Genomic DNA, 25,365 nt, shown 5'->3' with positions numbered 1-25,365 from the left:
GCCAGGATCCTAGTGGTGCCAGAGCCATAGTCACAGGACTGAGCACCCTCTGCCACCTAGGTCTGGACAAAGGTAGTGGCTCTGGGGGAGGAATTCCAGGGCCTGGGGCCTCAGACTGGAAGCCTGCTAGGCCTGCCAAGGGCTAGGGAGAGGTCAGTTGTCCTTGCCCAATGAGGGAGAAGCTGCGGGACCATGGAGAGGGGAGGCCATGGGAGGAAATGGGGCAGTTCTTTGCCCCTGTGTCCCTGATGCTGCCTCCCAAAGGCATACCCCCATTTTCCCTGCTGCCCTCAAAGGACAAAGCTGGGTGGGAGTGGCAGCTGGGGTGTAGAAGAAAAAAACCTTAAAGAAATCTTAAAAGAAAATTGGGCAGGGAGGGGGCAACTGAGTGTCTTCATGGCCTTTTACCTCCCCTCCTCCAGCCTCCTTAGTTCCAGACTTTGAGGAAGCTGTCCCAGGAGCCAGTGGCCACAGCCATCCCATCAGCTGTGACCCCCAGACAGCTGACCCTGTTGTCATGGCCAGAAAGGATGCCTGAGGAAGAGAGAGAGGAGTCAGCCTGTTTGCCCATGCTGCTTTGGCAGAGAGCGCATGTGTGTCTGCAGGAATCCTAGGTTAGATTGGCCATGGACTCAGCCTCTGGTGGGGACTCAACGAGGATTACCCTAAGGGGCAGGGTTTCTCTTGAGGCCAGTCTCTGTGGAGGGCGGGGTGGGGGGCCGGGAGGGACAGGTGAGGTTGGCAGTGTCGGTGTGCTGTGAAAAAAGCAAGGAGCACCTTGATGGGCACTAGAAAATGGGGAGGTTGCTCTTTAGTCTCATTCCTGAGTCTCCAAATGAAGAGACTGAGGCCCCAAGAGAAGTGACTTGCCCAAGGGCCCTCAGATCCTAAGCAACAGAATTCAGATTTGGATCCTGACTCTCTGGCCAGTGTTATTTTCATTCAGGCGCCTGGCCTCTCCCAAGAGAAGCCACACTATCTGATTCAGCTTCAGACCAGGGTGGTCCTAGTTAAGCCCCAAGGTTGGGGTCACGCTAGATCTCCTTGATTCTGCTTATTAAAGTTCCCTGAGATTGCCCTTTCCTCCAGTGGATGCCCCTGACACTTCAGAGGCCGTGGAAATCCGGAAGTGACTGGACATTCAAGGTCCCCAGGTCTCGGGTGACACAGGAGCTCCTTTGGCAGGAAGCAGCTAGAGCATTGGGTGGTGGAGAAGGGCCACTAGAGATGATGGTCTAGGTTGGGAACCAGGGGGGATTGGATTCTAGGGCTAGAGCTCAGAGTCATCCAGTAATTAGGAGCAGTAGAAAGAGGGTTCCAAAAAGGGGAGCTAGTAGGAAGGTCCTTCCAGCTGAGGTGGCGGGGGCGGGGGGGTTGCTGGCCGGCCCTTACCCACACGCTCGCACTTCATGGAGTCCCAGACATTGCAATTGAAGTCGTCGTAGCCTGCAAAGAGCAGACGGCCGCTGAGGGAGAAGGCCACGGATGTGATACCACAGATGATGCTCTCGTGGGAGTAGGCAGTCAGCTCCTGGTCCGCACGCAGGTCAAACAGGCGGCAGGAGGCGTCGTCCGAGCCTGTGCAGATGGCCTCTCCGTTGGGGAAGAACTGAGGTACAGGTGGCAAGGGGGTCAGGACTCAGCCCCGGGCGGCCTGCTACCTCTCCCGCCCTCTCCTTGGCTCCCGCCCTGGTGGCTCCAGCGCAAGCGCTTTCCGTCAGCCTCTCTGCCCGGCCCTTCCCCAGCACTCTTCATTTCTGACATTTATCCCAGCCATCTGCATGCCAGTTGGCCGCCCGACACTCGTTGCTCGGTCCCTCGCCACCCTGCAAGCAGGCAGGCATTATTTGCACGCTGCGAGGCTGAGGGAGGGCGGGTGGCTTGCCCAGGGTCACATGGCTAGAAGGGCGGAGGCTGTCCCCGACTCCGGGCTCCGGGCTGGATCAGGGTGTGGACGTGCAGGGCCAAGTGCAAATGTGTGACCTGAATCTCATCACGAGGAAATGTCAGATAAACTCAAAGGGACGGAAAGCCTAAAGAAAATTGGGTGGCACTCTTCAAAGATGTCAAGGCCCCGAAAGACAAAGAAAGGTAGAAAAAAGGTTCCAGTTTAAAGGAAACTGAAAAGGTACGGCAAGGAAATGCGATGCATGTTCCTAGACAGAAAAAAATGTCCTTAATAAGGACATTTGTGAGATCATTGGTGAAATGTGAATATAGGCTGTAGACTATATTGTGTCATTGTTCAATCTGATTTTAAGAATTATACTGTGACCATGTCAGAGAATGGCCTTGTTTTTAAGAAATACGCACTGAAGTATTTAAGGGGTAAAGAGGCATGATATCTGCAACTTACTCTCCAAAGAGGAAAAGAAAAAGGTAATAAAGCATATCTATGTCCACATCTAGGTGTATGTGTCTGTCTTTCCATCGGTCCCTCCCTCCCTCTACAGAGAGAGAATGCTAAAGCAAACCAACAGTAAAAGTGTCAGCAGTGAATATGGGTGAAGAGTAGATGGAAGCTGTTTGGGTTACTCTCCCAACCTTTCTGTAAGATGAAATCATTCCAACCAGGAAAGTTATAAAGAGGCGGGGAGGGAGCTGGGGGAGGGATGAAGGATGTTGGGGGGTGGCGCTGGTGAGGAGGTCCCGGGAGTTGGGGCACAGAGGGGAGCTCACGCAGATAGCGTTGATGTCCGACTCGTGGCCAGTGAAAGTCTGCCGACAGGTTCCCTCCCGCACGTCCCAGAGCTTGGCGCTGGCGTCACAAGCGCCCGAAATGAAGAGTTTGAAGTCAGGAGAGACAGCCAGACTCATGCAGTCCCCCGTGTGCCCCACAAATACGGTCTTCTGCTGCCCAGTCTCGATATCCCACAGAGCACTGCCGGGAGGAGGGGGGGCTGTCACCCTGTCAGGGAAAGCCCAGGACAGAGCCACGCCCCAAGCCCCGGCACCCACAGGGTTCAGCCCTCACCAAGTGGTGTCCCCGGAGCTGGTCACAATGTTGTTGTCATCCAGGAAGCGGCAGCAGGAGAGATAACCTGGGGGTGGGTGAGGACAGCGCCCGGGCTGCAGGGCCACATCCCTGGGCCTCTCACAACAGGGACGGGAAGAGAGGGTCTCTCACTCACCTGTGTGAGCAGAGAGCTCCCGGCTGACCTTGACATTGCCCTCACGGGACTTGAGGCTGTAGATGGAGCACATGTTGTCCAGCCCCCCGCATGCCACAAAGTTCCCAGATGGGGCATAGGCACAGGTCATGACCCAGGAGGAGCGCAGCGGGATTGCGTGCACCTGCAGGAGGGTGGGCAGAGGCAGGACCTGAGCTGAGCTCCCAGGTGGGAAGGGTAGAGGAGGGGAGGCACAAAGCCCCCAAGGAATCACAGGGTGACGGAGGGCTGGGGAGGCAGCTACCTTATTGGTGGTATAGGTGTCCCACACGATCAACTTCCCGTCTTGCGAGGCACTTACCAGCAGCCTGGGGAGAGGGCACCCCATGTCACCCAAGCCTCTCCTTCCTGCCTCCCCCACCCCCGGGTGCCCCTCAAGCCTCACTTAGAGTCGGTGGCCCAGTGCATGGCATAGATCTTGGCCAGGTGTCCCCTTAACGTCCGCCGCGTCCGCATCTGGACTCTTCCCACGACCTCGAGGCCCGACACCAGCTGCAGAAAAGGGGGCACTAGAAATCAGGGTGAGTAGGGTACATGCCTAGATGTCAGCATCACAGCCACCGATTCGGACCAGTTTCTGTTCTGTGCCAGGCTCTGGGGTCAGGCCCCTAGCCTTAGAGAAATAAGTCCCTGCCCTGCGGCAGCTTAAACTGAGGTAGGAGAGACCAGGCATGGCCAGTGGCACGCTGCCAAATGTTGAACAAGCATCTCTCCAGCATGGGCTAGTGGAGGAGGTGGGGGCGGGAGAGTGATGTCCATCATGGAAATACTCCCACCTTGACCAATTTCAAGCTGCCCGTGTGAAGTCACTGAACACGGACTTGGGAAGAGAGGGCCACATCCGCTGTCCTGAGCTGCTAGGAGCCCGGCCCCACACGACACTGCCGCACGTCTGTCCCTTCCACTGGCTACCCAGGGCAGCCCCGTGACCCTGAGCTGCACCTCCTGAAATTTGTGGTCCTATGTCCCTTACACTCCATCCAGCCTCTCAATTTTGGCTGGGGTTCAAGTCGATGGCCTTGACTTGTCATTTACTTGCTTTGTTGTCCTGAGCAAGTCGCTTACCCTCTCTGAGCCTGTTTGCTCATCTCATAAAACGAGGTTTATAGCATCAACTTCTGGGGTTGTTGTGAAAATTAAATGAAATTAAGTATTGAAGCAACTTAGCCCAGTGTTGGGCTCACGGCAAAGTGCTCAATGTTCACTCTTACTATTAATGTATTTAATCCAACATAAGATGACACCAACTCTATGAAGCACCATGCTTTCAGGTATCACTGAGAAAGAAAAAAAAAATGCTGCCAATTATAATTGTAAGGCATCATCTATTTTGGGCTGCATCTTGATCTCAGAGATGTCAAAATTGAAAAGATGTGACCTTAGAATTGATGACATATAGCCCAGTGATGACATACACTATTAGAAAACTAAAAACTGCTCTATAAGGGCTTTATGATTTACAAAGTGCCGTCCCTCTCTACATCCTCGCCACGCCGTGAGGGGGTATAATCATTCTCATTTTATGGTTGAGGACTGAGACAGCATCTGCATCCTTAGCTTCCAATAAGGTGCCTGGCCCAGAGCAGATGTCACTAAATGTTTGTTGAATGAATTAATTAATGCCGTTCCTCATTCCAAGGACATGCTGTACTAAAGCTCGGGTGCCAGGCTCTTGCTGGTCCGGGAGTTCCCTTTCCCTCCACTCCTCTCCAGCCCTGCCCCGGGAAGGGGGGGGGCGGGGGACAGGAGGTCTCACCTCTGCCAGAGTCATGTCGGCACAGGCTTTCCGGGCATCCTGGGGGGGAGAGCAGTCATCAGGGGGGCATAAGGGCAAGGTGGGGTTAGTGGGTGCATGGGCCTCTGAGGTAGGTGGGCTTGGTGCTCTAGGGTTTGGGGGGTGCCTCAAATATGAGATCCAAGTTCAGGAAGTCTCTGGTCCCTTCCAGGTCAGGGGTCTCTAAGGTTTCACTCAAGAGCAAAGCCAGCCTCCTCCCCGCCCCCGCCCACCACCCCGGTCCACACTCCCTCGTGGCCCGGGTTCCATGTTTTCTGGGGTCCCCCAGTGGGAGAGTTGTGGGGTTACTGCAATCTGCTTCTTGAGCTGCTCTGCTTCCTGTCGCAGCTGTTCCATCTCCCCCATGGCTGACAGGTTGAGGGGTAGTTCCGGCTCCTGTCAGGAACATGGGGTAGGTGTAGGGGGTCCCCACCAGGCCATGTTCCTGTCCCTCACACCGGCACCAGACTCCAGGCCTGGAGCCCACTACAAGAAGTAGAGAGATGCCTGGGGGAGGGGGCCCGCAACCGCTCCCCACGAGCCCCTCCACGTGCGGGGAGTCCTGTGCACCAAGCCCGGCCCTGCCTGAGCCCTCCCTGTAGCCCCGGTCCCCCAGGCAGCAGAGCCGCACCAGCTCCCTCTTACTTGGACTCTGACTGGACCTCTGCCGGGTTTCCAGCTCCGGTGCCCAGGCGCCTCTTCACTCCCTCAGCTGCGACGCCAGCCCGTCACCTGCCCCGGCTCTGCTGCCAGAGGAGCTGGCCTGGCCTGGCCCCAGCTCCGAGGGGGGGGGGGCACTGACAGAGAAGGTAGGGCCAACGACGACAACGTCAGGCAAATGAAATCAGCTGGCAACGGCGGGGGCCGGGGGGGGGGGACGCGGTGCAGGAGAGGGCAGGAAGGGAGATGTGTGGCTTCCAGACAGACTTGGGCCCAGCCTGGGGCGGGGGGGTAGGGGCTTAGGTGGGAGCAAGAGTGTGGGGCTATAGAGAGGAGCAGCCCCCCACAAGCCCTGGGGGGAGGAGGGGTGGAAGGGGGTGCTTCCCTGGCCAGTCTCCCTGTAGGCAGAGATAAGAGCATCAGGCCCCTTGGGATTAGAGCAAAGCTGTGAGGATTAAAGGTTGGGGTTTGGGAGGGGTACAGAGGAGAAGCAACCATAGCCCAGTGCACCCCCCGCCCCAGCCCCCACCAATGCTGATGATCGTGGCAGTCAGGGCATGCCTAGCAACCAGCCCAGGAGCCAGAATATGAGGGTGAGAGGTAGCCCATTATCAACATCCAAGATTTCATCCCTAAATTCAGGGTTCCGGGGAAGGAGGTTCAGGTGAATATGGGGAGGGTGCAGGCAGGAGCTGAGATTAGATGGGACTGATCTGGATAATCCTTCTTCTCAACAAACCCCAACCAGCTGCCCCTGGGTCTGATCTGGGGGGGGGGGGAAGGTCCAGGGGATCCAAAGAGAAAGACTGGACAGGGTGGCACCTGCTTTAAGTAGACAAAGGGTGGGAAGTGGGGCTCAACCCTGACCCGGCTTCCATCTGGGGTTTGGCCCACTCCTTGCCCCCCTGACTCACGGGGTCCTGCTGGGGTTGTGAAGGCTGGAACCCGAGGGATCAGGCAGCCCTACGTCTTGGCCAAGCTGGGAGAGGGAAGACGGGGCTTAGAGTTGGAGGCCCAGGGAGCAGCTGTCCGGGGTCTGGGGCCATTTGCATATGGGGAGCAGGTGGCCAGGATTTCCCTGACAAATCACAGGCTTTGAGTGGCCCCGCCTCTGGGAGGCCCAGAGACACCTGTCTCCTCCCAGGCCAGCCACAGGCACTGCCTGCTGCAGACACCACAGAAACTGTGATACCCTTGTCTGGGCCCTTGACTGAGGGATCTTCAGTTCTTTATTACAGGCTGGGACAGGGCACTGGGGTTAGCCTCCCTCTCATCCTCCACACATGAAGCAGTCAGGCCCTCTCCCCTGCCATTTTTTTGTCCAGGGAGGCATCATGTCCTCGGTCTGTCCTTGGGCTGAAGGTCCATCACCCAGGCCTGGTGAGCTCTAGGCTAGTCTGTGCAGTGTCCTCTGAGTCCAGGGCTGGACAGCCCTTGTGGTCCCCAAGGTAGTAGGGGTGCAGGGACAGAGAGCTCACTGTTCTGCTCCCAGCACATGGGGGCTTCTTGTGGGTCCTGGCATCAAGGCGGCCCTTCACAAGTCAAGTGGCCACATCCCCAGGGAGCTGGCTCAGTCCCTCACAGTTCCTCTCGGAGCCGAGGCGGTTTCCCAGCCTTGTCCTGGACCCGCGGGAGCCTGCGGCTGGGGGGTTCCGGGGAATGGTCTTTGTTGGGCATTTCTTCCTCCTCCTCCTCCTCCTTCTCCTCCTCTGGCTCCTTCAGCAGCTCTTTGGCTTCTGTCCACTCCTGAGGAGTAGGGAGGAGAGTCTGGCCCAACCTCCCGCATCACCTTGCCCCCACGGACCCTCCCTGGGACGTCTCGGCCCCCGCCCCTCATCCTTCACACACCAGGAGAGACAGCCCGTCCTACTCTGGCGGCTGCTCACCTGCTCCCTGTGCTCAGGCGCCCACGTGTGCCACAGCGCCAGGGCGCAGCGCCGTCCCCGCGTCACGGCCCACACACCGTGGGGGTTCTCCCCACCGGAGCTGAAGGCCACGAGGCGTCCACAGCGAGGACGAACCTGAGCCTGAGGGGTGAGGGCAGGTTCAGCGCCATGGATGGGTGCTCTCAGAACACTTGGTCCTGACTCCCTACGGCAGGTGGCGGGCCAGGGCGCAAAGAGTTCAGCTCTCCTGCCCATCACTTCCCATTCCTTAATTCAGGGACCATCCTGGGGGGAAATGGGAAGTTGGCCTCAACTTGGGGAGCACAAATGCCAGACTGAGGCTAGAGGAGTCAGAGCCAAAGCAAAGGGGCCTCCGTGGAGGGCCTCCCCACCCCCTGCCCCAGGCCTTGACTTTTCCTGATCAACCTTTAAATCCCAGGTATGAAGCAATCTGAGAGTATGAATGCAGTACCAGACTCTGGGTACTGGGGATATGGATCTTGGGGACATTTTTCTACCTCAGAGAGGCCATGGATCATGGGTAGCTGGTGGCAGTTAGCAGAGAAGGAGGTAACTGGGTAAGACAGAGCAGTAGATGATGCAAAATCACTGTCCCTCTCCTTCTGCCCAATTCCAGCCCCTGGTTTCTACCTGGACTAGGGCCTTGGGGACCTGCACTTTATCTACCCTCCTTGAGGGAGTGAGGCAAACACTGAAGGCAGGGTTTGGAGGGGCCACAGGAGATCTCCCGGGGAGGTGTAATCAACCTCTACTAGAACCCCCGAAACCCGGACACGTGGTAGAGAGGGCAGGGGAGGCCAGAAAGGAAAGAAAGGGTTAAGGGGGCCCCGGCCATTTCCCTGCATTTGCCTCTGGGAAGCTTCCGTTTTGAATTCGGAGCCCACAGCTGGGCTCCCCGCCACACCCCCACGCCCCCCCACCCGGCTTACTGTGACCGTGAGCGCATTGGGCTCTGTGAAGAACAAGTCCCCACCGTGGAAGTCATCGTTGAGGTAGAGAAGCCCACTGCAAAGGGAGGAAGCCACAGGCAGTGAGACCCCAACCCAGGCCCACCCACCTGACCACTGCGGGGGCTGCCCACCTGTAGTCTCGATAGGTGTAGGCTGGGGGCTCCCGCCAGCACTCCCCGGTGTCAGGGTCCAGGACGCAATTGTCTGCATGCACTGGGTGACTCAGGTCCATGCGCTGGTCTTGCTCTCCTGGGAAGCAAAGGGGCCTGGTGCATGCCCCTGTGCCCACATCCACTGCTGCCCACACTCCCCCTGCAGCTTCGGGGGATCACGGCTGGACAGAGTTGCCAAGAGCCCTCAGGGCGGGGGAGTCAGAAAGCCCACCAGGTTTGGCGATGCGGAGGGGGAGCAGTGCCCAACAGGGGCCCAGGATTGGGGAGGAACAGCTAGGCTCCCTGGTGGTTACCTTCTATGGCACTCCGGCACACCAGGTGGGTGAAGGAAAGATGCAGGGGCCGCTCCGGGGAGAAGTAGGCCTGTGTCAAAGTCCTCACGCGCTCGCTCACCTCCAGAAGCAGCTTAGCCCCCTGACTGCCCACGGCCCCAGCCTGGGCCAGCTGCAAGCGGGGAAAGGAAGGGCGGGAAAGGAAGGGGCAACAGAAGGGTGGCCCTGCCCCAGCCCCTGCCCTACTTCCATTGCTCTCCACCCACGGATTTGGTCTCAGCAGCCAGCTCTGTCGATCAGCCCAAACTGCTCCTTCCATTGGCTCTGTGACCATCACCCAGGTCCCGAGGTCTCAGAACACCTCCCCTCCCGCCGCCCTCAACTCTAGGCAGGGGACTCAGGTGCTCTCAGGCCACGGGAGAGGCCCAGGTACGGGCACCCAGCCTTCTGCATATCCTCTTCTCTGGTTCTGGGCATCAGACCAGAGCATGGGAGCCTCCCCTTACCTGTGCAGCCTTGAGCACTGTGAGCCCCTCGAAGCGCTCATGGGGGGTGTGAGGGGAGCGGCGGCCACGACAGCCAGACCTGGCTCCGGCCTCGGCGGCGTCCTACGGAGGGAGAGACGCGGCCGGGGAGTCTCACTCCCCGAGTCCCAGGCCCTCCGCCACCTCACTGCCCACAGGGCTGCAAGATCTTTCTCCAATCCTCCCAGTCCCCGGAAGAGGCTAGAAGCCCCCAGGGTGCCCTGCCGGCTCCCTTTCCTGAGCTGCTGCCCCTTCCCACAGAACGACTATCTATATTGTCACTCTCTGGTAAAGATCTAGAATCCCACTGGCCGAGGGGGCTGTGCCCAGAGCTCTGGAGAGCTTCCTAGAGCAGGGAAGGGGCCTCTGAGAGGGTAAGGGCTGTTGGGGAAAGGGGCCAGGAAGGGCTTGATCATTTGTTCCTAATGAGCCAAGGATAGAGGAGTCTTTCCAGAAACAGGGCGCTAGCAGGAAGTTTGAGAGTCAGGCCGGGTCCCGGCCAGCTCGACGTGGGGAGACAGCATCAGCCGAGGTGCCTCTCTCTGACACCCTTGACACACTCTTGGAGAATGTGACAACCCTTGATGCTGAGCCCCAACTACCCAACCACCTATACGAGTCGCATTACCTGGGGGTCTCCTGGTATTTGGATGTCCCTTTCCTGATAACTATTCTTTTGGCTGCTTTCTGCAACCCCTACCCAGTTACCCTGTGTATAAACCCCATCTCTGAGAAACCACCTACTCACCCAAGACATCTAACCTTCCATGCTTGTATTTATTCATTCAACAAATCTGTACTGAGCACTTCCTATATTCTAGGCACTGAGGATACAACCATGAACATGAAAAGGTCCCTGCTCTCATGCGGTTTATATTTTTTATTTTTATTTTTTATTTTTTTAAAAGATTTTGTTTATTTATTTGAGAGAGAGAGAATGAGAGAGAGAGAGCACGAGAGGGAGGAGGGTCAGAGGGAGAAGCAGGCTCCCTGCTAGGCAGGGAGCCCGATGTGGGACTCAATCCCGACACTCCAGGATCATGACCTGAGCCGAAGGCAATCGCTCAACCAACTGAGCCACCCAGGCGCCCTCATGCGGTTTATATTTTGAGTAAACAAACAAACAAACAAACAAACCGGATCGATTCAGATGGGGATAAATGGTATTTAAAAAATTAAAATAGGGTTACAGCCTTGAGAGTGCACAGGCAGTGGTTAGGGGACAGCTAATTGATGAGTGAGGTGACATCTAAATTGAAAGCAAATGATATAAAGGAGCCACTTGAATATGTGAGAGAAAAAAATGTTTCAGGCAGCAGAAACCGCAAGTGCAAAGGTCCTGAGGCCAGAATGAATTTAGGGCGATGGAGGAACAGAAAGAAGGGCTGATACTTGGGAGTTATCCCTGACTCCATCCTTTCATCCATTGTCTCCCACATAGGTTTAGTGCTGAACTTTTCTATCTTTGACTTTCTAAATATCTCTCATCTGTCCGCCTCTCTTCATTTCCTTGAAATGAGGACCTAACCTAAGGCAGTAGCACTCCGGCATCACCCCAGAAGCCTCCCCTCCTTGCTTTCCTATCCCAGTGCATTCTCCACAGTGCCACTAGAGGGATCTACCGGTTCCGCAGGATGGTGACTCCAGACCCTGCTCCTGCTAATGCACGGGGACTTAAAACCTAACCCCTCCTTAAATTCTCCGATAAGCTGTCCACGGTTGACAAACTCCTTGGCAGGGGACAGAAGTCTCTTCGTCATCTCGCCCGTGCCTCCACTTCCGGCTTCTCTCCCCTATACCTTCTCTGGATAACATACAGCCGGATGACACAGCGCCGGCTAATCCTGAGTGCTTTTTATATTCTTCCAACAGCCTTACCAAGGACTACCAGGGTCCTCACAACAACCCTAAAAGAACCCACTGTATTTAGCCCCATTTTACAGATGAAGAAACGAGGCTCAGAGACATTAAAATACATTGCACAAGGTCACCCAGCTAACCACTGTTGGGGGCCCAAGTCCTTAGCTCCTGTACTCTACTGCAGTTGTCAGAGACCCCCCTCATTCTTCTTCCTTACGGCCTGGCTCTCCTCCCCTTCTCTGCCTTGTTAACTCATCCTTAAGGTTGAGCTCAAGGGGCACCTGGGTGGCTCAGGCGGTTAAGCATCTGCCTTGGGCTCAGGTCATGATCCTGGGGTCCTGGAATCGCATCTTGGGATCAAGTGCCTGTGCCCAGCTCCCCGTTAAATGGGGAGTCTGCTTCTCTCTCTGCCCCTCCCCCACTACGTGCACACACCACACATGTGCATGTGCGCACCCTCTCTCTCTCAAATAAATAAATAAAATGTTTTTGTTTGTTTTTTTTTTTTTTTAAAGACTGAGCTCGGGGCACCTGGGTGGCTCAGTTGTTAAGCGTCTGCCTTCGGCTCAGGTCATGATCCTGAGGTCCTGGAATCGAGCCCCGCATCGGGCTCCCTGCTCCACGGGAAGCCTGCTTCTCCCTCTCCCACTCCCCCTGCTTGTGTTCCCTCTCTTACTGTGTCTCCCTCTCTCTCTGTCAAATGAATGAATACAATCTTTAAAAAATAAAAATAAAAAAATAAAAAAAGACTGAGCTCAAATGACCCCCTCAAATGCTCCCCCCGCCACCCCATAAGCCTTCTGTGACTTGGCATTTCAGCGCTCCTATTTGGATGGGTACGTGCTTCTTGTAGCAAACTTAGCCCTCGATCTACTGATGTGTCTCCACGTCTGATTCCTTCTCTGTACAGTGAGCTTCTGAATGCACGTCTGTGCTCATCTCCCTCCCCCTGGAACCTAGTAGTTCTGAGTATGCAGCAGATACTCAGTGAGTGTTGTGTAGAAGGAAGGCTAACCTAGAATGAAGATGAAAGCTTCCCCAAATGGTGGACTAAACCTGGTGAATACGGATCATTCAACCCAAACCAGCAGGGGATGCAACAGATGGGGAAAGTAGCCTCTATGTCCACTCCGCCACTGGCCAAGCCGATAATTAAACTCTTGGCTAACCAAGGAATCCTCACCTGCACACTCACCCTTTTTTATGCCTTTATGTTTTTTGTTTCGTTCTTCCTACCAATTTCTAGCAAAATTCCACCCCAGGCCGGCTAAGTTGAGAGAAACGGAACGTGTCCACCGCCGTGCGGGGGGCGGGGGTGGGGGGCAAGGGCAGTGCCTGCTGGAGAACCAGAGAGGGCAGAACCAGGCGGGCTGTGCCTGAGGTCCCTAACTAGCTGACGGTGCCACCTACTCACAGGTCTTCTTACCTTGGCCAGCTGCAGCAGCACCCCACACTCGGCCGGGGTGAGCAGTCCGTCCAACACCACCCGCTCGGACCCATTCAGCTGTCTTGCGTCCTGGGTCAGGGTTACTCCCTCCAGGAGAAGCACATCTGCGGGGGAAGGGACAGGGCAGAGGGGGCTGAGTGCCCGCTGAGGGCAGGCCCAGCAAGGCTGGCGGCCACCCAGACCCGGCCCCCCAGACCCTCGGGGCTCCTGCTTCCTGCTCTCCCAGAAACTTACCCTTCCAGTGAGTCAAGGGCTTCGGCTGTGGCGGCTCATGGTCCCACGGCCTCTTCTCTTGATCCTCTCTCAGGGGTGAGAGACGTGCTCAGTGCATGTGCCCGCCAGTCCGGACCCATCTTCCCCGGACCTACCAAGATGCCTCCCCCACCTTCCAGCTTGGGCCAGGCCCCTCCTACCACAGGGCATCTCCTACCTGAGCTTTTCTCTAAGTGCCTCAGGGATGACAGCTGCTGGGGTCCAGGGATCCTGGGAGAGTCAGGAAAAGCACCGTCACCCAAGTCCAGCCCAAATCCCTGACATTATTAGACTCTGATCTACCACATTAATGTCCTCCTGCTTCCAGAGAGGAAGGCAGAGGTGGGACAAGCCCTGGACTCGTTGTCGGGAGCCCCAGGAGTTGGGCCAAACTCTACCAACAACTGCTCATGTAGCACTATTTGTCAGGTGCTTTTCTAACAGCTTCATCCACGGAAGCGGAATGCATGGAGATTCATCATGTAATGTTCACGATAGTCTTAATGAAACACATTGTATTAACGTGCCCACTTTGCAGTTGAAGACTCTAAGACACAGAGAGGTAAAGTAACATGCCCAAGATCACACAGCTAGTAAGCGACAGATTTGGGATTCTTTAGAGGGGCACCTCGTGGCTCAGTTGTAGAGCACGTGACTCTTGATTTTGGGGTCCTGAGTTCCAGCCCCATGTTGGGTGTGGAGCCTACTTAACATACATACATACATACATACATACATGCATACTGAACTAGCTTTAGAGCCCACACTTTGAGCCGGCAGTTCTCAACCAGGGAGATTTTGCCCCCCCAGGGGATATTAGGCGATGTCTGGAAACATTTTTGATTGTCATGACTCAGAGTGCTATTGACATCTACTGGGCAGAGGCCAGGGAAGCTGCTGAACATCCCACAATGCCTAGGCAAGTCCCCTTCCTCTCCCCTACAAAGAATGATCAGGTCAAAAATGTCAGTGGTGGGCGCCTGGGTGGCTCAGTTGGTTAAGCGACTGCCTTCAGCTCAGGACATGATCCCGGAGTCCCAGGATCGAGTCCTGCATCAGGCTCCCTGCTCGGGCAAGGAGCCTGCTTCTCCCTCTGACCCTCCCCCCTCTCATGTACTCTCTCTCTCTCATTCTCGCTCTCTCAAATAAATAAATAAATCTTAAAAAAAAAATGTCAGTGGTGCCAAGACGGTTGAGAAAATGCCTTATGTTATTGTCCTAGCAGTGAACAAACCCTCTGCCCTTCAGTTTCCTCATAACTACCACAAAAAGAACAGTAACCAAAGCAGCAGCAAGAACAGAGCCTTCTCTACTATGTAGCAATGATATAGCGTCAATCACTCTATGAGATAGGTCTGATGTGCCCATTTTACAGGTAAGGAAATTGAGGCTGAGGCAAGTGAAGGTCCAGAGCTTGTTTATGGCAGAGAAGAGACCAACACTTAGGCCTGCATGACCCCAAAGCGGCCCTCTCCTTTCTCCCTGAGACACTGCAGACCCCTCTCCAAACCTCCCAGGGGTGTGGGAAATGGGAAGCCTTGTTGCAAAGCACAGTGACACAAATGTAGGGCATCACTCTTCTCTTCCTCCTGGGGGAGCAGAGTGGCAGGACGGGGACAAGGGGAGATACTCACAGGATCCTTGAAGCTGGCCCCCAGGTGCTCCATGGCATAGTAGAGCTGTCTCTTCTCCCCCAAGGATCGAAGGATGAAGCGCTGGATGTCCTGAGGCGGGGTGGGAGCAGGGAGAAAGGGGTGGAACGAGGAGAAGTAGAGTGGGGCAGGGAAGTTAAGGCTGGAGGAGAGCATGGCAGCCCCTGGTTCTAGGGGACAGCCTGCATGCTCCTAAACCCTTCCCTGTGCCTTCTTGGTCAACAGTTTCGGGGCATCTGGGCTCAAGGGGTGGGGGGGGTAGGGGGGCGGGGGGGAGGTTATACGCATATGCCTGTGGCACAGGAGGGCACACAAGGGGGGTGAGGTGAAGGCAAGGGGGGATGGGCTGCCACTTGGACTCAGAAAGTGGAGTCTGCAGTGGGGAGCAGGGAGGGGAGACAAGTCAGATGCTGGACTTGGAGTTGCCTGTGGTGACTAAAAGGGGGTACAGAGTCCAGGTTACTTCTCAGGTCTATTTGATTTAGGGTAAGTATGGAGCAGAGGGTTACCTCTCTCGGCCCGAGGCCAGGTCTCGGCTCTTCCAGCTGGGCCTGGTACTCGTTTAGAGCCTTCTTGGCAGCCTCATCCTCCGGGTAGAAGAGCAGAACACTCAGGACATTCTCCATAGCCTGGGACAGATCCCCCACTGGAGACAGAGTAATAGGGCGGGGTGGGGCACGGAGACTGAGCAGGACAGTGGTCCCTGGGCAGAGCCAGAGAAGGTGGTCTCCCGGTGCCAAACAACTCCAAAGCCCCCATCCCACCTGGCAGGCACACTCATCCATTGCTTCTTTCCAAAGCTTCCTCAAACATACCTGAGCTGGATAGGCAGAATTCAGAGGGGAGGAAGAGAGAAGGGAGTTAAAGGAAGGTGAGAAGCAGCAAGAGCAGAAGGAGCCCTGGGACCCATCTCCTGAGCTTTCCACAAAGGCACCAAAGGAGAGCAAATGAGAGTCCTCCTGACCAACTACAGATCCAGAGACAGACGGGAGGGATGGAGAGATGGGGCTCAGGATACCATCAGAGACAAACCTTCACTTCCCCTGTTTCCAATCCCCGTCACCCCCAGCGCCCAGACTTCCCCAACTGACCCTGAGCGTGGGCCTCGTGAAGCCGCCTCAGCTGGCTGGGAAGGAAGTCAGGGACAGGGAAACTGCGTCCAGGACGCGTGGCCGTGTCCCCCACACAGCGCTGCCGGCACTGCAGGACCCGAATCCAGTGCCCTGCAGACAACACACGTCACCCATTGAGCTTGTGACGCTCCTCTCTGTGGGGCCGGGAATCCCCAGCACCTTACCTGCAATGGTCTCATAGAGGCCCCCCTGGCTCCCGGCCCCTTCCTCCTCCTCTTCCTCCCTCTGCTGCTCCTCGGGCCCCTCACAGCCAGCCCGGCAGCTCTCCATCTGGGCCAGGCTCTCCTGCAGGGCCTCCTCTAGCCTGGGCAGTGCCAGTTCTGCCTCCTGGCGCCCCAGTAGCTCCAGGCCATCGTCATAGGCTGCCTGTGGGGGAGGGGAGCGGGCAGTCACCTGAGCTCCTGGAAGCTGGGTGCCAGACAAGATTGGGAGGCAGAAAGAAGGGGAGGGGTGTTGGTCTCATCTGGGGTGTGGACTCCAGGTCCCACTTCACCTTGGGGGAATATAGGGTGGGCATCGGGATCAGAATGGTCGAACAAGGGACTTTAGTGATCCTCGGGAAGAAAAACCAAGCCCCAGAGAGGGACTCTCCATCCAGGCTTACTGAGGACAGTACCCAGGTCTCCTGATGCCTGAGCCACACAGGTCCCAGTCCAGTGAGCCCTGTGTATCTGGCCAAGGGGTCTCACCCAATGTGGCGGTGTCTCCAGGTCCCGGAAGCTCTGGGGCCGCACCCGAGACATGCGTCTGTACTTAGCCATGTCCTCCCGCATCTGCAAGTGTGTTGGGTTTGCTACAAAGAAGGTGTGTGCTGCCGCAGCTGCCAAGTCCAGCTTCTTCAGCTGAGAAGCACGAAGATGAGGGAGTCAGTGCCCTCAGGTAGGGGTGTTGGACCTCTGCCGACTCACTGGCCTCCCCACCCTCCGCCACACACACACCTGGAACTGCGCCAGAGCTTTCTGGAAGACTTGTCAGTCAGAACTGCCCACTTCCCAACCTCCAGCGCCCCTAGAAACCAGTATGCCGGGGGAACTCAGAGAAGAGGGGTCTGGAGACTTTGGAGTGGGTGCGGAATTGGTAGAGGGACCTCAGGGCCTCCGTTTGGAAGACAAGGTGCAAGTGATGGCTTAAGTAAGGTGGGAAGTGGGGGAGACCTGAGCCACCAGCAAAACCCGCAGGTCTCTAGGACCCTGGGCTGAGGTGTGTGTGACCAGCCCCCCGCCCCCCCAGCCACGTAGGCAATAGCTACTGGTAGCTGCGCAGCGTCCACTGCCTGCCCGCCACATGCCCGGCCTCTAGACTCCTTAGCCTTGACCCTGCCCCGCAAAGGCTCACACTCAACCCCCCCACCCCCCGTGCTTCCTGTGCAGCGACGGGCTTCCCCCCATCCGCTCCGCTTCACTATCATCCCACGTAGGTCTCAGTAAGACCTCTAACGTTTCAGGCCCCTTCCCTCCATCCCCGATCTCCTTCCACCCCGCCTCAGGAACCCATCCAGCCCCGCTCCAGCTTTGCTCCCACTCTCCCTTAGGCTGTCCCTCGGCGACCTCAATGGGTATTTGGCGCGGTTTGGATGGGACCGACTCAAAAGGAGAGGTCCGTCGACCCCCCCCGAGCCCCCCCCCCGCCCGGAGTCCCGGGCGCCGGCATTCCGCCCTCTCCCGGCGAGCTCCAAGTAGCGGCGCAGCGTGGGTCGGGGCGGGACCCCCAAAGGGGCCTGGGCGGCTCCCGCACCTGGTAATAGGCCCTCTGCAGGTAGTTGTAGGGCTCCCGGCGGCGGAAGGCGTCCCGCAGCGCGCTCCCCACGCGGAGCCGCGCCGCGCCCCCGGGGCCCAGCCTCTGCGCCCCGCACTGGGTCAGGCACTCGGCCCGGCGGAGCGCCGCGCGGAGCAGCAGCCGCTCCCAGGCCCCCCGCGCCGGGCCGGGCCCGGAGTCAGGCCCCGGGGCGTCAAGCAGCACCGCGGGGAGCGCGGCCCCCGGCTCGGCCGCACAGCGCGCCCCGCAGTCCTGGCGCGCGCGGCCCAGCGCCGCCTGGCTCCGCAGCGCCTCCCGCAGCAGCGCCACGGCCGGCGCCCAAGCCCCGGCCGCGTAGGCGCGCAGCCCGTCGGCGTAGAGCAAGTCGGGGGCCTGCGGGGGCGCCCCCGGGGACAGCGGGGCCAGGCCGGGGGGCTCGGGGGACCCCGGCGGGGGCAGCAGCAGCAGCAGCAGCAGCAACCGGAGGAGCCGGAGCATGGTGCCAGGGGCGCCGGCCGGCTGCCGAAGCGGAATGCGGGAGCCGAGAGGGAGAGAGAGAGAGAGAGGGAAGGGGGAAGGGAGAGGGAGGGGAAAGGAAGGAGAGATGGAGAGGAGGGAGGACAGGAAGAGAGAAGGAATGAGCGGGGGGCCAAGGAGAGCCGGTGCGGCCCAGGCTCAACCCTGGGAGAGGCCAATATGAGAGCCAGAGACGTCGGGAAGCCTGGCAGAAAGTGGAGACAGCAGTCTTTAAGACGAGGGACGGTGTGGGACGACAAACAGGCCCTGAAGAGCAGATGGCAAACGGCTGGCACTGGAGCGGGACTGGTGCTTTGGAAAACAGCATGGGAAGCCTCTTCGGACCCTTGACTCAAACCCCTGAGGCCCCCAGCCTCAGAGTAACTACTGGAGCTGTGTTCCCCTCCGCTCTGTGCCTCCCCCACCCCCACTCTTGGGACCAGGACAAGGAGAGTGGATGCCTCCCACACACCTACCCACACCCACTTTTGGAAAATGAGCCTTAGAATGCAGCATGGGATGCGGGCCTGTGACACCAACTCAGGCCCAAATCCTTTCCTGCCCAGAAAGTGAGGCCTGGGTGGATTTGGGGGAAGGAGAGTTGGGGCATGGCACATGGAATCACACTCTGAAACTACTTCCACAAATCCAGACAGAGATCCTTCACACCCCAAAGCGGCAAACTCGATTGTCTCCCCATGCCCATGCCCAGCACAAGATGCTTTTTTTTTTTTTTTTTTTGTGAGTAAAGCGACAGAAGTTTATTAATCAAGGATACAGAAAAAGCTCTCAGGAATGAGAGAGGTCCCGACAGGGTTGCCAAAAGATGCTCTTACAAGCCTGTCCCTCTGTATGTCTTCATGTTTGAGTTTGTCTTTTTCCACGTGTATTTCTGGGCCTCTGGTCACTGCCCCCGCTCTATTTTGTCCTCTATGAGCCTTTCCACCCCCGAGCCTCCCACCATACCCTCTGCCACCCGAGCACACAGGACACCGTGGTTTCCATGGTAACACTTCAGGCTTTAATATGTTTTGCTAAGGGTGATGGAAGGTGAGTAGGGCATCTGGTCATTGAGATGGGAGACAGCAGGGGGCTCCAGGCCCCAGATCCAGTGCCCACCTCCACGGAGTCTGGAGGCAGCTGCCCTAGGCTCAGGGCCAGAACTGGTGTTACTCAGGGCCCCTCCCCTGAGTCCCGCCGGCCCACTTGGGCTCACAGGGTCAGCTGGGGGAAAATGGGGTTACCTGGGCCCCAGGATCCTCCCCAAGGTCTTGCACTCCCCTCACCTCCTGTCAGGGAGCAGCGTCTCCCTGCACTTAGCCCCAAAGGAAGTCCAACGGCTCTGCTGTCAGGGGACCCAAGGGAGAGCCTGCGGGGTGAGAGGCCCAGGGGCCTGGGCCGGCGAGGAGAGGGCCCTGGCGAAGCAGTCGGAGAAGGCAGAGGTGTCTCATCAATGAAGGTGGTGATCTCTTCCCGGAAGAAGCCAGGACCCCGTGGGGGTCCCCCACCTGACCCCAACATCCCCCCCTCCAAGAACTGGCGAAGGCTGGCCAGCCCCCCACCTTCAGCTTCCTCCTCATCCTCCTCATCCTCCAGCCTTTGTCTTCGTCCCAGGTACTCAGGAGGGCCCCCCAGGGCTCGGCTCTGGGCAGGGAGGACCCGGATGTCATCAGAGGATGACCACTTATGCAGGATGGAGCCTGGTGCCCGAGGAGTAGAGAAGATGTTGGTCTCATCGTGGGACAGACGGCGGGACAGAGGGACCTGGGGAGAGGAGCCGGTAGACCCAGAGGTGCTATGGGGACCAAGCAGGGGTAGAAGCAGGAACCAAAGTAGGGACTCGGTAAGAAGGCCCCACCCCCTTAAACTTTTGCAAAACATCCTCTGATGGGCAAACCTGGTTCTGAGAGGTCTGAAGGGGAGCCTCTCTTGCCACACGTTTCTTTCACCTACCCCTTAGGTGCCCTGCAGGCCAGGGCTAGGGAGTGGGGAGTCGGGATGGTCAGCAGAGACCGGAGACAGGTAGTAAGGGGGTACCCAGAACAGGAGGTGCACTCCCTAGCCTCATACCTGTAAGTAGTGGACCCTCTCAAGAGGGGGAAAGAGCATGTGCCTTCCAGGCAGCAGCTTAACCTGGGAGGGGTCCCTGCCCCCTGGTCCTGTGGTACCATTGGCATCAAAGCGCACTTTGCACACTCGGCCATCTGCATAGTCATCACAGCCCCCATCTAGGAGAGAAGAGGGGCAGGGTCGTTACAGACAGGGAATGCCCACTCCCCTCCCCACCCCACCCCCCCTTAAAACCTCCTGCCCCCCCTTTTTTTAAGATTTCATTTATTTATTTGAGAGAGAGAATGAGATAGAGAGAGAGAGCATGAGAGGGGGGAGGGTCAGAGAGCGAGGCAGGCTCCCCGCCGAGCAGGGAGCCCGATGCGGGACTCGATCCCGGGACTCGATCCCGGGACTCGATCCCGGGACTCGATCCCGGGACTCCAGGATCATGACCTGAGCCGGAGGCAGTGGCTTAACCAACTGAGCCACCCAGGCGCCCCAACCTCCTGCCCCCTTTATAAGCTCCTGGGAGAATCCTGTTCCCACGACTCTGTAAGCTCCAAGAGGAAAAGCAAGAGTGTCTAACGTCTGTTGCATTCATTGCTAAGTCCCTAGTGCTTCATACATATAGACATGTTTATTGAAACAGTTGCAACCCCACCCCAAGAACTGTCCCTATAGCTGGGGGCCTCTCTCAGGGAGCTTAGCGTCCCGTCCCCTTACTTCCACAGCCCTCCTTTAGCGGTTGCGTTAGGACTCTGGACTGCTTCTCAGGCACTCGGCCTGGAGAGTGGAGGCAGAGCTGGGTAGTGTGGGCTTCCAGAGGGAAGCCGCCGCCGGGTGGAGGGAGCCCTCGGTGCAGAAGGAAGCGATGGGTGTACATCGGGGTGCGGGATTAGGGAAAGGGAGTCAGCCCAGAGGCGGCGCCGGTTCCGTCCAGCAGGGGGCACTCCAGGGCAGCCCGTCCCCACACAGGGAAGGGCCGGCAGAAAAGGGAGCCGAAGCCCGGAAAAGCCAAAGCCCAGTCCCTCCTCTGACCGTCATCGCCTTCCTCCTCGGACATGATGGCCACGCACTGCTCCCACACCGTGCGCACGTCGGCCCGGTAGCGCTCGCAGGACCAGATGAAGGAGGGCAGCAGCAGCGTCTGTGCCATGGAGCACCACAGCACAGCCAGCACCATCCACGGCGGGGCCGAGTCCGACTTAAGGGAGAAGAAGCTCACCACCTAGCGGGAGGACGGGGAATGGCGCGGGGTCACGACCCAGCGCCCAGAGGTCCCCCTGGGCCCCGGATCCAGGGTTGTAGTGCCGTGGGTGGGCAAAAAGGAAGGCCTGGCCCAGTTCACAGAGGCTCAGGACAGAGGCAAAGTCGGAGGTGCAGATGGGACAAACGGAGGGCAAGGGCGTGATTCAGAGGAAGGTCGGGGGCAAGGACTGGAGACAAAGCCCTGAGGTCCAGAGGGACAGAAGCAGACGGTACAGAAAAGTTGAACACAGAGAGAAATTCGGGAATCGGGACTAGATGGGGATGCAAAAAGCGGGGGTGGTGGGGCGAGCTCTCTGGGCTTTCCACCGGAGTGCTCAGAGACCCTGTGGTATATATCCCGAGAGTGTTAGGGAATGGAGACTGGAGCTGGGCTGCTGGATGGTGGGGCTGGGAGCCGAAGCGTAGAGCAGCGGGATAGATGGTGGAGCTGGAGGATGGGTGGTGGAGTTGAGTAGTAGAAACTGGAAAACAGACAACGAGGCTGGGGGTAATGGGAACGAGGGGATGGATGATGGAGGGGGGGCTCACAGATGTAGCAGGGGTGGGGGCAGAAGAGAGGAAGGTGGATGGCAGAGTGCAGAGCTGCTGTATGGCGGATGGACTTGGAGGTCAGGTGATTGTGCTGGGGCCTGGATATTGGGGAAAGCAGGCGGGGGACCCCAATCTCACCAAGATGGGCACCCCTGTGAGTGAGTCATAGAGAAAGACGATGGCGCTGACCAAGTTGGTGACCTGCAGGGATGTCTTGGCCGACTCGGAGCCGTCCAGCGAGGACCGCCGCTTCCCTCTGGCATCCTCCACCACAATGGCTGGCACCTCAAAGGCTGGCCGGGTACCCAAGCCCCCTGGCCCACCCCCCTTGGCCCCGCCCCCCACCCCCGCTCGCCAAGCCAGCCGAGCCCTCCGGGGCCGGGCCCACAACGTCTGGTAGAAGGTGATGGCCACACAGACCAGCCCCATGACAATGCCCCCAAGTAGCAAGAGGCTGAAGCAGACACCAAAGCCCAGGCCAATCTTGGAGACTATGAACTGGCAGCCGCGGGCGTAGTAGCGCTCGCCATTGTTGTGCCAGCCAATGGAGGGCAGCGTAGAGAGGATGAAGCTGACCATCCAGATGCCCATGACGGCGTGCAGTGCCTGCTTCTTGGCGTTGCTGAGACGGTAGTTGACAGGCCAACGCACCATCCACATGCGATGGTAGGAGAGGGAGGCGACTGTGAAGCAGGTGGCCAGGGCCAGTGTGTAGTAGGTGGACACAAACACCTTGCAGATGCTCTCATTCCAGTCATAGTCGGAAGAGGCCTGGCGCCGGAGCTGCACCACGGCGAAGGTGGTGAGGGGCACGGCCGCCATGAGTATGTGCGTGCCCGCCAGGAAGCAGAGCAGTAACTCCAGCGGCTTGTGCTTCTGCTGCTTGGCCGAGATGCTGAGGATGATCCAGGCATTGGCCAGCAGGGCCAGGAGGCCACAGGCCAGCCAAGACAATGCGTTTGAGCGCAGGGAGGCCTCCTCTGCCCCTGCCCCTCCCCGAGCCATCCTATATCCTCGGCCCCCCCACCCCCCTTGAACTCCTGGGGGTGGGGGCTAGGTCTCACCCAGGAGCCCCACTCACACACACACCCATGATGCGCCCAATCTCTGCCCTGTGGGGGAGCAGGCCGCCCAGCGGCCTACCCTACTGCTCAGCATTGCATGACTGACCCAGCTAAGGTGCGGTGTGGAGGGCAGGGGAGGAGACTGAGGGTCAGCAGAGGTGGTCCTCAGCCTCCATATTGGGTGGGAACCTTCCCGAAGTATCCCTGTGGTTGATGGGGGAGGCAAGCAGACTGCTTTCCCATCTATGAGGTTGGCTGAGGAGCTCTGGTCCCCATGCCAGGACTTCCGGGTCTCTTCTTCCTCTGGTTCTTGACCAGTCAGGGATCTTCTGGGTGCCCCAAGGGGTGTGTGGGGGGGAGAGGCTCAGCCACCTGGACAAACTGCAAGGGAGAAATGACATGTGGGAGGGGGAGGGCAAAAGGTAGTGCCTAGGCTGTTCTCCAACTGACTTCTCACACCCCCTTCTCTTGAAACTATAGAAATAACTGACTACTAGGGGTCATGGGGTCATTCAGAACATTCTCTCGCCTTAAATCAGATGGCCAGTCACACAGCCCACACAGCTAGGAGCCCTGCTTTCCTGGCTGTCAGGAAAGAAGGTGTTCTGACCTCCTGTCTCCTATCCCTTTCAGCCCTTTTACCTCCCTCTGCCATTCCCAGGTCCCTTCTTCTTATGTGCCCTGCTCAGTACTATTCGATCCCTAGCTTCATGTCCCTGAATCTCTCTTCAGAGCTACTGCTGCCAGGTGCACGGCTTGTTTCTTTTTTGAGGGTTCACGGTAAACTGGGATATGTATGCTATCTCAGCTCCTCGCCAGAGTTCCGGCTCCTGGGCCCAGGGGTCTTGGTGCTTCAGCCCCATTTCCCCAAGCCCGTGTGATCACCCTCTAGCTCACCAGGGATCTGGGAAGATGGGAGAAAGGAGGCTGGGACCAAGGGGAGGGGGGGGGCTAGGGAACCCGAAGGCGGGGAAACCGCTGACATCAGAAGCATCCAGAAATGGAAAGATGGGGAACTAGGGGGAAGGAGGAGAGTTTGAGCAGAAGAGAAAGAAAGAGGGGGCAAAGTGATAGTATCTGAAAATAGAAGGAAACCCCCAGAGACCCCTGGAGAGGAGGCTTGAGAGGGAAGAGAGGTAGTGTGGAAGGAGGGAGCAGGAAACAGGGAGGCTGAGAAGAAAAGCCCCATGTTCAATAAGGTGCTGACTCCCCCTGGTGGACCTCCACTATTTCCTCCCCTGCCCTAGCCTCAGTTTCCCTCTGATGGGAAGGCGGGTAGTCCTGAATTTCAAGAAGGTGAGCTTCAGCGAGCCCTGGGGAGGGGGCTAAGAGGAAATCAGGGGAAGCCCTGAACGGAGTGGAGGCAAGAAGGATGAGCTAACGGCTTTGGGGGGGGGGGGAAACGGGTAAAAATGGGGCACAGCAGTGAGAGGGTCTACTTGCTGTGGAAGAACCTCAGATCCTTGCCCTCCCTGAGAGGTCCTAGTCCACCCCCCACCTTTGTTCCCTCCGGAGCCCAGTACACCCTAGTTGCCATGGCAATGGCCAGCCAGAGGGAGGTGGAAGGAATTGGTCAGAAGCGCCCCCCCCACTACTCTCCCCTACAGCCTTGTACCCCTTCCCACCTACCCCCACCCAGGCCCAGCGGGTGGGCTGTGGAAGAAAGAGATGGGGAGTCAGAGAGGGAGGGAGGCAGGAAGGATGTGAAGGACAGAGAGGAGGTGAAGGACAGAGAAAGATCAGAGGAAGGTGGGAGAGGGGATCTGGGGGACTCCACCGCGGACAGGGGTCCCTCGCCCTTCGGGGTGAAGGGGTAAGGTCAGGCGGCTCCTCCCTCCCGCCACCCACCGTGTTCTCCGGGGCAGTGACAGCAGGTGGCTGGGGAGGAGGGGCCGGCCGGAGGGGAGAGGAGGCGGCTGGGGGGGGGAGGGGGGAGGCGGAGAGGGGGCCGCATGGGGGACAGGGCCGGGGTCGTCTTACCTCTGGCTGCGCCCGGCACTGCCATGGAGACCGCACTCCCGACGCCGCTCGCCCGGGCTCCCGCCGCCTGCCGGCTCCAGCTCGCCCGCCCTCCTCCTTCCCTCCCTCCTTCCCTCCGGGCCTCCCTCCCCCCCACCCTCGGTCCCAGCCTCCCGGGCTCGGCCCGCCGCTCACTGAGTCTCTGCCCCCCACCCCAGGTCTGTGGGAGCCCCCGTCTCCTGGAGGCGCGCCGCCCGTGAGCCCCGGGTCAGGGGCCGGCCGGGAGCGGCTCCGGGTGGGGGGGGGGGGGGGGGGGGGGGGGGGGGGGGGGGAACTGGACGGCGGCGCCTGGGGGGGGGGGGGGGGGGGGGGGGGCCGGCGGGGGGGGGGCGAGAAACCAACCGGGGAACCGGCTTCATTGGTGAGACGGTTCGTGTCCTGCCCCCACCCCACCCCGGTTTTCCAC

At 58.4% G+C, this 25,365-nt stretch overlaps 3 protein-coding genes across 4 annotated transcripts; all 3 read right to left on the bottom strand.

Annotated features, from left to right (window-relative positions):
* Nucleotides 1–147: 147 nt before the first annotated feature.
* On the bottom strand, nt 148–5,700 carry GNB3 (G protein subunit beta 3). Of its 2 annotated transcripts, XM_025852006.2 has the most exons (10): nt 5,590–5,700; nt 5,254–5,340; nt 4,927–4,965; nt 3,556–3,662; nt 3,415–3,478; nt 3,132–3,294; nt 2,975–3,041; nt 2,680–2,881; nt 1,393–1,609; nt 148–534 (listed from the first exon to the last, which is right to left on the bottom strand). In XM_025852006.2, the coding sequence occupies exons 2-10, from the start codon at nt 5,308–5,310 to the stop codon at nt 428–430; spliced, it is 1,023 nt and encodes a 340-aa protein (XP_025707791.1). In that variant the 5' UTR covers nt 5,311–5,340; nt 5,590–5,700; the 3' UTR covers nt 148–427. The 2 variants fall into 2 exon arrangements, with proteins under 2 accessions (XP_025707791.1, XP_073744859.1); XM_073888758.1 differs by lacking the exon at nt 5,254–5,340 and having other exon boundaries at nt 5,590–5,664.
* A 631-nt stretch (nt 5,701–6,331) lies between these two features.
* On the bottom strand, nt 6,332–18,021 carry P3H3 (prolyl 3-hydroxylase 3). Its single transcript, XM_025851991.2, has 15 exons — nt 17,509–18,021; nt 16,464–16,616; nt 15,939–16,140; nt 15,733–15,864; nt 15,151–15,287; nt 14,624–14,713; nt 13,168–13,220; nt 12,972–13,039; nt 12,717–12,841; nt 9,413–9,514; nt 8,928–9,078; nt 8,593–8,710; nt 8,441–8,516; nt 7,491–7,631; nt 6,332–7,350 (listed from the first exon to the last, which is right to left on the bottom strand). The coding sequence occupies exons 1-15, from the start codon at nt 18,004–18,006 to the stop codon at nt 7,183–7,185; spliced, it is 2,214 nt and encodes a 737-aa protein (XP_025707776.1). The 5' UTR covers nt 18,007–18,021; the 3' UTR covers nt 6,332–7,182.
* A 1,001-nt stretch (nt 18,022–19,022) lies between these two features.
* On the bottom strand, nt 19,023–25,352 carry GPR162 (G protein-coupled receptor 162). Its single transcript, XM_025851809.2, has 5 exons — nt 24,902–25,352; nt 22,015–23,303; nt 21,115–21,304; nt 20,095–20,252; nt 19,023–19,788 (listed from the first exon to the last, which is right to left on the bottom strand). The coding sequence occupies exons 2-5, from the start codon at nt 22,879–22,881 to the stop codon at nt 19,237–19,239; spliced, it is 1,767 nt and encodes a 588-aa protein (XP_025707594.1). The 5' UTR covers nt 22,882–23,303; nt 24,902–25,352; the 3' UTR covers nt 19,023–19,236.
* Nucleotides 25,353–25,365: the final 13 nt, after the last annotated feature.

The sequence above is a fragment of the Callorhinus ursinus genome, unplaced genomic scaffold (assembly GCF_003265705.2).
Source record: "Callorhinus ursinus isolate GAN/ISIS: 27379988/994484 unplaced genomic scaffold, GSC_fseal_2.0 scaffold94, whole genome shotgun sequence".
NCBI lineage: Eukaryota > Metazoa > Chordata > Mammalia > Carnivora > Otariidae > Callorhinus > Callorhinus ursinus.
The sequence above is the reverse complement of the archived record's forward strand: the minus strand, read 5'-3'. Positions and strand labels throughout refer to the sequence as shown.